At 32.9% G+C, this 10,000-nt stretch overlaps 1 protein-coding gene across 3 annotated transcripts in view; it reads left to right on the top strand.

The window, feature by feature from the left end:
* LOC107692371 (transcription initiation protein SPT3 homolog) overlaps positions 1 to 10,000 on the top strand; it is a 126,885-nt gene that overhangs the window by 80,381 nt on the left and 36,504 nt on the right. For all 3 annotated transcript variants that reach the window (XM_016491392.1, XM_016491382.1, XM_016491402.1), the window contains exons 4-5: positions 3,747 to 3,833; positions 5,489 to 5,582. In XM_016491392.1, the coding sequence (XP_016346878.1) occupies positions 3,747 to 3,833; positions 5,489 to 5,582 (181 nt within the window). The remainder of the gene's footprint in view (positions 1 to 3,746; positions 3,834 to 5,488; positions 5,583 to 10,000) is intronic.

Below are 10,000 nucleotides of genomic sequence, written 5' to 3'. Positions count from 1 at the left end.
AAAAGACCACAGAGATCCCAGTGTTCATGAGTGAATGGAATAACAGCCCAACTTCATTTAGCTTTGATCAACCTGTAAAATTAGAGCAATTACTAAAATTAATCTGATATTTTGCAGAAGACAGGTTTGCGAGCCAGGGATTGCAAATGGTACGGAAAAACCTTCCTTAAGCCTGAAAAGAGCCGCACTGTGAGACTTTTAAGGGATCATGTTTTGTTTTTGTTTGTTTTTTTTCCTTTTGGGCCAAATTCAATCAAATGTTTTGCTTTAAATAGGTTTATATACATTTAACCCTGATGTTGTGAGAGGATTTTCTTTTTCCCGAAAATGCTAGTTAATGTTATCGCATTGCACTAAAACTTACTGACTTACCTCACACAGGCTATAGCTACTTGTAAAAAAAAAAAAGTATAGTTTAATTTAAAAAGTACGTTTTAGTAATTTTGTCTTTCTCATTTTCATTAAAAAAAAAAATATATATATATTTAAAAAATATTTAATTTTATTTAATAAAGTATAATTCAAAAATATATTATATTAATTATATTACATTACATTACATTATATAATATTATATATAGGCCTAATTGATCTGAGCGTATGATATTATATTATATTATATTATATTATATTATATTATATTATATTATATTATATTATATTATATTATATTATATTATATTATATTATATTATATTATATTATATTATATTATATTATATTATATTATATTATATTATATTATATTATATTATATTATATTATATTATATTATATTATATTATATTATATTATATTATATTATATTATATTATATTATATTATATTATATTATATTATATTATATTATATTATATTATATTATATTATATTTGATCTATGACCAATCAGTCCAAAAAATAAATACAAAACCTGCGCTAAAAAAAGAAAACAAATTGACAAAAAGATTGAATCCAAGATTTGGTGATAATATAGCATAAGAGAGATTTATAAGCAAGGGTTAAGAGAATAAATGATTATAAACTGTATTATTACTCTTAGTTTTCTAGTTCAGATCTAGTCGAATGGGTCATAAAATTGTTAATGTATCATTGTACATCAGAATACTATCCTTTATAAATATAATTCCTCAGGAAAGTGGTTCTGGTTTCCGAGGATGATGGGAATTTTGGCTGGGTGCGTGTGGAGAGTGGGGGATGAGATTCTACATACTTACAGCCATTTTTGTCTATTAAAAACCATTCCTCTGTGAAACGGTGGGACAGACATGGCAGCCGGTATGTCGACCTTGGTGTGATGCCAGGCCAGAGAGATCTATATTAAAGTCTTGTGGTGCGGCGGTAAATGCTCCCCCTGTGTGTGCATGTGTGGGGTCCGTCCCGCTCGCACACTCACATGAACGTTCCTGAGCAAATATATTTATGACCAGCAAATGTTTACAGACGCCGAGAACTGCTTGTGTGTATTCCAGGACTCAAGGTGGATTAAGTTGAAGTTGTGCCTCTTCATGAAGAATATCATCTTTTTCTTTTTTGGACGAGTTGTAGTCGGTTGCACTCCAGAGTCGAGGATATTTCAAGGGCCCTTCAGTGGTTTTACCAACAAGAGCTCTTTATTGAGGATTGCATGCTGAAAGGTTTCTGTTTTTTCCAGTGCATTTTCAGTTTAAAATGAAAAAGCAAACATATATATATATTAAAAAAAAAAAGTTCAGGTCCGATAGTCAATAATCACAAAATCTCAAAATTTCAACCTTATTTTTAGGACAATTATTTTTTTTTTCATTCTAAATTTATTTTAATGACAATTAAGCACAATTATCAATACCACAATGCAATAATTTTTTTGACAGATGTTTTTCCTCTGATTTCTCATGAAGCAAGACAGATAAAGGTTTTACACACATTTCCTAAATATTTTTTACAAAAACATTTAGTACTTGAAAAATGGCACATGATGAACCTGCTTGACGGATGATTCAATCAAAGCAATCAAGAGTTTTGAATTGATTCATTTAAAAAAAAGAAAAAAACTATATTTTGAGTAAATTAAAATGCACCTTTTTATGACTGTTTATTTTAATTTTTTACCGAGGTTATTATTGTTAACTAAAACTGAAACCATTAAAAAAATTCATTAATTACAAAATACATTTTAAACTACAAAAATAATTTTAATTATTTTATTTGAAATAAATTATTAATTTAAATGGACAGTCTGAACTGATTCACATAAATTAATCAAACTCAAAAAAAAAATCTTTTTTTTTTCAAATTAAAAGAAAGAATAAAATACAAATAAATAAAATAAAATATGACTTTTTTAGGACTGTTTATTAGGGCTTTATTATCGTTACTTAAAACTAAAATACACTTAATAAACTTGAAATATAATAATAAACTTAAAATATAAATCTCTTTCATTACCTGAAACAAAATAAATGTTAACTGAAATAAAAATAAAATATATTTAAAAATTTACTTTAATATTTTTATTTTAATATTTTAATATTTAAGTTTTTTTTGTGATTCACATTAATCTAAATTTTATTATATACCAGTTAAAAAATTAATAACCGTAAGCATATAAAATCATATAAATTATCAATAATTATTTGATCTTTTTAAATGCAAAAAGTCATAATGGTCTTTTAAATTTTCTTCTTATTTTCAGATATTTTTATATTCCTAATGTCATCTTTTATTTTTTGTTTAACTGTTTTGATAATTACATGATGGTATTTGCTTTACATTTTTCAGATTGTATTTTGTTCTCATATACAAGTACATCCTCAACATGAAATCATCTTTTAAACTAAGAAATACCAGCTCTACAAGTAATCAGATCTTGCTCTTTTTGTGTGTTTGTTATTATATACGTCACAGATCATTAGTTTGCTTCAGTTCAGTTCAGTTCAGTGTATTTATATAGCACTTTTCACATTCGCGTCCAAAGCAGTTTGACAAAGAATAGTTTTGTTAAACTCGATCCTCCTTTTTTATCCTTTTGTAAGGACGGGTTTAAAAATATCAGTAAGTTAACACTACAGTCCTTCCATGAGATTTGCCATAATTCTAGAGCGTTCATGGGATATGTTGATTTACATAAGAACAGCTATCATTTCCACCATGATGGATGAGCTGTTTTTCCTCTTTTGGCAACAAAGTGAAATTATAGCACTTCACCAGACATATTTCATTGCAGGTTTTTTGTCCTTCTCGAGCTTAAAGATTTAGTTGCATATGATTTAGACATTCCTCTGTAAACCTCGCATGCTGATAGAAAGGTCAATTATGTCTTTACATTAAACCAGGACACATAAAACACATTTTGCTATAAGCAATTAATCCTATTTCTAGACTGCTTATCTTGTTTTCATATCCAGACAAGCACCACATGGTATTTTGCTGTGCCTGGTTCATTTTTATCTGTTGTTTTGATGCATTTCTCTCTGTTTGCAATGCACTCAAGGACATTTTCTGACCTGTTTGAGCAGAAATAGCAAAGTTAGACGTTCTTGCACAAGACTCACGTCACGCCAAGTGACTCAAGACCTGCTCTCAAAATAAAAGCCTTTATCGGTTTCCTCAAGGTCTTCATGCTGTAGATGCAGTGCGTCAGTTATTCACAAAGCGCTGATTTTAAAAACAGCTTTGGGTTGATGTTGCCAAGCACTGATTGTTACATACTCCCGCTTTCTTTGCTGGTTGAATTGCCTTCATTTCTTTCTTTCTTTCCTCCTGCAGCTCCATCAGGCTGCAGAGGTGGCCCTCCTGAGAGGGGCCAGGGCCATTTCACCAGAGGATATCATATTTCTAATGAGGAAAGACAAGGTAAAAGCACACCAATATGAGACATTACCACAACATAAATCATTAGCCTTCATATTTATGGACTACTGCTTTGGTTATTGAGTAGTTTTATTGTTTTTGTAGTTCTGTTGCTTTTCTGTTTAAAAGCAAGAATCAGGGCTTGGTTGATACAATAAAACATTATTTAGATATTTTTTAGGGTTTTTTATAGGGCTGCATGATAAATCGCATGCGATATTTAATGCGCATCTTGTCAGAAAGCCGGTTCTGTAATCAGCGGTAAATCTCCATCACCTGCGTGCTTTCACATTGAGCAGCATTAACTACACAGAGCCGTTGTTCACTGACGAGCTGCGCAAAACCACGTTCATATTCGTGCGATTTCTTGCGCTGCTCGTCAGTGAACAACGGCTCTGTGTAGTTAATGCTGCTCAATGTGAAAGCCCGCAGGTGATGGAGATTTACCGCTGATTACAGAACCGGCTTTACTGATAAGATGCGCGTTAAATATCGCATGCGATTTATCGTGCAGCCCTAGTTTTTTATGATATTTATGTGATTTCAGTGAAGAGGGTAAGTAGATTAAATATGTTTAATGCAAGAACTGAAACAATAAACTTCTATAAAAATAATCTTTCAATAAAACAAAGGTTTTCCACACATTTTCCATAATAATTTCAAATCAGTTCTTTGAAATGGACAACTGATTCACCGAAATGAATCAAACTTACTAGCTTTAACTCTCTCTCTCTCTCTCTCTCTCTCTCTATATATATATATATAATTTTTGCAATATTGCTATATTCATAATGCTGCTTAATTCAGAATCATTTTCTTGAATGTTGTGAAGAAACCAAAACTAAAAGATCATTTTGTAGGATGCAAAGATTGTTTTAGTTTCATTGAAATGGACGACTGCTGGAACGCCACTCTCTCGTGAACGCGCATACGACAGCGGAAGCTAGAGATTACGGTTCATAAAGTTTTAAATATGGATATTATTCTTACACAAACGCTAATAAACGTTAATAAAACTTTTATTAACCCCTCGGAGCTGTGTGGAGCACTTTTTATGATGGATGGATGCACTTTTTTGGGCTTCAAAATCTCGACCGCCATTCACTGCCATTATAAGGCTTGGAAGAGCCAGGATATTTTTTTTAATATAACTCTGATTGTATTTGTCTGAAAGAAGAACGTCATATACACCTACGATGGCTTCAGGATGAGTAAAGCATGGGGTAATTTTCATTTATGGGTGAATTATCCCTTTTAAGGTCTATTTTTTCTCCTAACGTTTAAAATAGAGACAGTATTCATTTTTTGCAATATTGCAATATTCATAATGCTGCTTAATTCAGTGTCGGCAGCAAAATTATTCTGAACGCATCAGCCAGCTCTAGAAAGGATATAATTTTTTTTAATGTTGTGAAGAGACTCAAACTAAAAGATCATTTTGTGAGATGCAAAGATGGATGGAAACTGAGCCTGTTTAATTAGCGACAATATTGATTTTTGCAATATTTCATTATTCACAATGTTAGTTCAGTATTGTGAACACATCGCCAGCTAGAAAGAACTAAACTGTCTGAAACTAAAAGATAATTTTGTGGGATGAATAGATGGATGGAGATTGTTTTAGTTTGAATGCTAAACCTGTTATTTTTTTCTATCAGAAAAAATTACAGCGACTCATCAGGTACATGCAGTTCAGAGACTACAAATCCAAAGTCCTCAAAACCATCGAAGATGATGATGTGCTGGATTCAGGTACGATATGTGTAGTATTTTCCAATAAATTCATCCATTTTATGGTCTGCCACTGATTCAGAGTTGAGAATCCATGAATCAAGTGCTCCTTTATTGCTGACAGAAAATAAGATGCATGTTGATCGCCATGACAACAAACCATATTTTGTTAGAATTCAGATTCAAAAATTCAAATCTTTTAGAACTGTTAATGGATCGGAACATCATGAAAATGATTAAAAAAATGGAACCTCTGAATGAGTGCCTGCTCTCGATTCCCAACCCTAGTTAATGTATTGTACTTTCATATATTTGCCGCTTAGCATGTTTTCCGTATGAATGATTTTGTACGTAAGATATTAAAAATATTTTTCCCCTCATCAACAGCATTTTACCAGTCGAGGGGTAATTTTGAACGCCACAGTCAATCAGCGAGAGTCATTAACCAAAATGCAGACAGAAGCTTTGGCATGAATCTGCTCTTAACAGCCCTCCCTCATCAATATCACTGAAAAATGAGCGTGAGCGAGGAAAACCATCCGCAGAAGCAGCGCAGTGTCATTAGGACTCTTGCTCCTCATCTAGAGTGTAACTTGAGAGATGGAAGAACATTGAAACTCCGTTTGGATTGCGGAGTCTCCATGTCTGAACGCAGAAGCTTTTCCATGGCTTGCTGTCTAATGTGTTGCTCTTCTGAAAGTTTCCTGACCCCAAAGAAGCTTCTCTGACTATTATCTGCATTATTGCCTGCATTATAAAATCTAAGAGGGAATTGTTTCAGTGTGAGGAGAGAACAGCCTCTTTCTGTCCTCGGAGGTTTGTGGTGGGAACCGGCCCATGTTAGGAGGTGGTTTTGCTCTGGTGTGGTGCATTCGGAAATTTTGCAAAAGAGGGCAACATAGAGCGAGAACATAGGTTCTGATTTCTTTCCATGAAGTGTTCGTGCAGTGACCCCTAAAGCAAAACTAAACTGCAAATGAGGAACTTCTGTTCAACCGCCATTGTCTTTTTTTAGGTTGCTCAGCAGATTTGGGGACAGATATCTTGGAGCAGGAGATTGTCATTGTGAAGTGCTGTTTATTTTATTACTACGTGTTCCTACATGCTCGTATTCTGAGTGATTCATCAAACTTACTTCGCTTCTGAAAGAATTTTCCTTTTTGTGTGATATCAATCCCGTTTAGTCGTGTCACATTTACAGGAAATCATAACGTTAGTGTTAATAGTATCTTAATATCTTCATGCCAGTTCGATTAGAGCTGCTAAATGCGACTATATGGCGTCACCATGTGTTAAATTCTTCTTAAATTAGATTTCACCAGTTTTTTTCACGTTGAATATCCTGTTTCATTCTGAAATATAAGTAGTTACAGAAGTAAATTGGTTTGCTAGCATTCATCAGTGTTTTGGCGTTTAGACATTATTCGGTAAACATACGCTCTGTTAAGTTATGGTAGGTAAGTCTAGGGGAAAAAATGCATGATATAAAAACATTTATGTATTTTTACGCACATTTTTATGTTTTGATCTGCTGTGTTTAAAGCACTTCTGATCACCCTGTAATAAATAAAGTAAAAATCAGCAAACAATGTGGAACCAATTAAATAAGAAACGTTATAGAAATAAGAAATAAAAAACCCTTCCAAAACCCTTCCATAAGAAATAAAAAACCCTTCCAAAATCACCTTAGATAAATGGCAAAAGTCAACAGGCTTTTCAAAATCCAAAATATTGCCAAACAGGCGAATCAGCAAATAATGTGGAACCAATTAAATAAGAAACGAATGTTTAAAAAAACTTCCAAAATCAGATAAAAGGCAAAAGTCAACAGGCTTTTCAAAATCCAAAATATTGCAAAACAGGCACTTTTGCATTTCGTTTCGAAACTAAATAATCCGCCATCGTCTTGTCTGTCTCACCTCACTCTTCTTGTCAGTCAGCTCAACTCACTCTCCTCACTGGAGAAATGAAATCTGATCTGTGATGCGACTGTCGTTCGGCACGCTGCATTGAGTAGCCGCGTTCAGTTTTTACTTGTAGTGTCTGTTCTTTTACTGAACTAAATGATTTTTATTACTATAAAAAATCAAAACAATGGTGGGGGTCGGTGACGCGGTGGGCAAGTGACGTAAACGGTGTTGCGGCTTAACACCGGTATCACCGTCAGCACCGTCTATCGCAGCAAGCCTACCCTGTAACAGGCTAATTAAAAATGTTTACTTGTAGTTGTTGGATGAATCCACTAGATCAAAGGTGTTTAATGTATTTTTATGGAGCTTTTATGTTTTTATTTGCTGTTTAAAGCACTTCTAAACATCCTGTTACATTTAGCTTAGACGCACTTAAAATGTGTTTTTTTTTTTTACTTGTAGTTCTTAATTTTAAAGAATGAATTCATCAGATCAAAGATCTTTTACTAGTGTTTATATAGTTACATTTTAAAGCACCATTTCATAATTATTAGATTAACTATTCATCCAAACCAAGATTTTCCAAGGCCTTTTATTCATCCAAATATTGTATCAGATGTCAAATTAAGGATTCTTTAAAGCCAGAAATACACTACTAATTATGTACGTCGACGTATTTGTATCATTTAAAAGTGAGTTTATTCAAACGGACGTTTTTACCGTTTGATTGAATTGCAGCGTTTACAGAGGAAGTCCACAATTACAGTCTGTTCAAGGTTGTGCTGTGCCAGTCCCAACGAACCTGAAGCCCATAAAACGAGCTGTTATTTAGGTGTCATAAATTCAGTAACCTTGATTAAACATTTTCTGAGGCTATTTCTGTCATTGACAACCAGACATTACTTCACAGAAGTGTTTAATCAGTGTATTTCCTTTCATTTAATTAACATTTTCCTTCTTTTTTTTCATTTTCCCACCCTGGAGCTTTAGGCCCTTAATGCCCGCTGACGCTCAAACGCATGAACATGCTGGAAAAAGTGAAAATCGTTTGCTGTGGTAGAACATGATTTTATGCTGCTGTGGGAATTATGTACATAGTGAACAAAACGTAACACAGATGAAAAATCTCATATTTGAGCTGCTTATTAGTCTGGATTCCAACTCTGCTCACTCTGGACATTCATTAACCAACGTCATGAGGTGCATCATGGGATGTTTTTAAACACTAGTGAAGAAGGAAAATGTTTGATGGATGCTTGATGATGCTTTATTTATAATGATTATTTGATTATGCTTTTCCACTCCAACTAATATATTATTGATTAAAATAAGATTTTATTTATTTATTTTATAGTTATTATGTTAATGCAATGTTAACATTAATAAATGTTAATATTGTTCATTCAAAATGATATGTATAATTATATAATGTATGTAATATAAATTATTAGTAATTTTAGTATAGTAATTTTGTTAAATGAACATTATTAATATTTATATATTTTTAACACATTAAAAATGTGTTAATACATGTATGCAATTATATATTATTAGTATTGTTAATAATTTTGTAGTTGGAGTGGACAGTGAAGGAAAAGCATCATCAAGTGTTATGTATTTACTGGTATGCATATTTACTCATTAAAAATTGTTTTGTAAAAAATAAATAAATACTTTTATATAAATGCATAATTTATATTTGCCTACAAAACTCATTTCAGGCATTTAACTGAGGATGCAGTATATACTGGACCAATATCACTTATCATATTTCGATTAGTGGTCGACCGATATATCGCCAAAGCTGATATATCGGCCGATATTTGGCATTTTTTAAATATCGGCATCGGCCGATAAGTATTCCTGTTTGGCCGATGTGTTAGAGTCCGGACTTTTATTTTGATTGCGCGCTGGACTTTTATTTTGACCAAATAAAAAAAATTTACATTTTATTTTGCCAAGTCCGCGCATTATATGCGACTTTGGGCTTCTTTTTCTGTAAAGTTGGGTGAAAAAATCCCGGGTTGCGGTTTTAAAAAAAAAAACAAGTAGGCCTATGCTAATACTAAGAGTAGATTTGGTTCGAATAGCCAATATTTTAGTTGGCTATAAATATGTGGCTATGTTACAGCTCCCCTTTGAAGCTCTTGTGTTTTTCTCCTTTTCCATCTGTCCAATCCTATTCTGCTCAGAGGTGATTGGAGATGAGTTTTGTATATGCATTTATATAATTTAAACAAATCTTTGAATGACTAATGAACCATTTAGTTTCACAAACCTTGCAAACTTAGTTGAATCCAGCTGTGAGATCTTGTGAAGTGTGCATTTGTATCCTGCATGATCGCGTATGCTCGACGGTCGATCCATGTGAATTGAATGCGGACAGGAGGAGAGTCCAGCTTCACTGGAGACCCGCGATCGACAAACTTTAAACTCGTGATTTCAAATTATGCAGCACTTTATGCATTTGCCCACTGCCATAGTAATGTAATTTCCACTGTGTGCTGTATGTAAAATGAGTGTTACCTT

This window comes from Sinocyclocheilus anshuiensis, unplaced genomic scaffold (genome assembly GCF_001515605.1).
Source record: "Sinocyclocheilus anshuiensis isolate Anshui unplaced genomic scaffold, SAMN03320099.WGS_v1.1 scaffold261, whole genome shotgun sequence".
NCBI lineage: Eukaryota > Metazoa > Chordata > Actinopteri > Cypriniformes > Cyprinidae > Sinocyclocheilus > Sinocyclocheilus anshuiensis.
The sequence above is the reverse complement of the archived record's forward strand: the minus strand, read 5'-3'. Positions and strand labels throughout refer to the sequence as shown.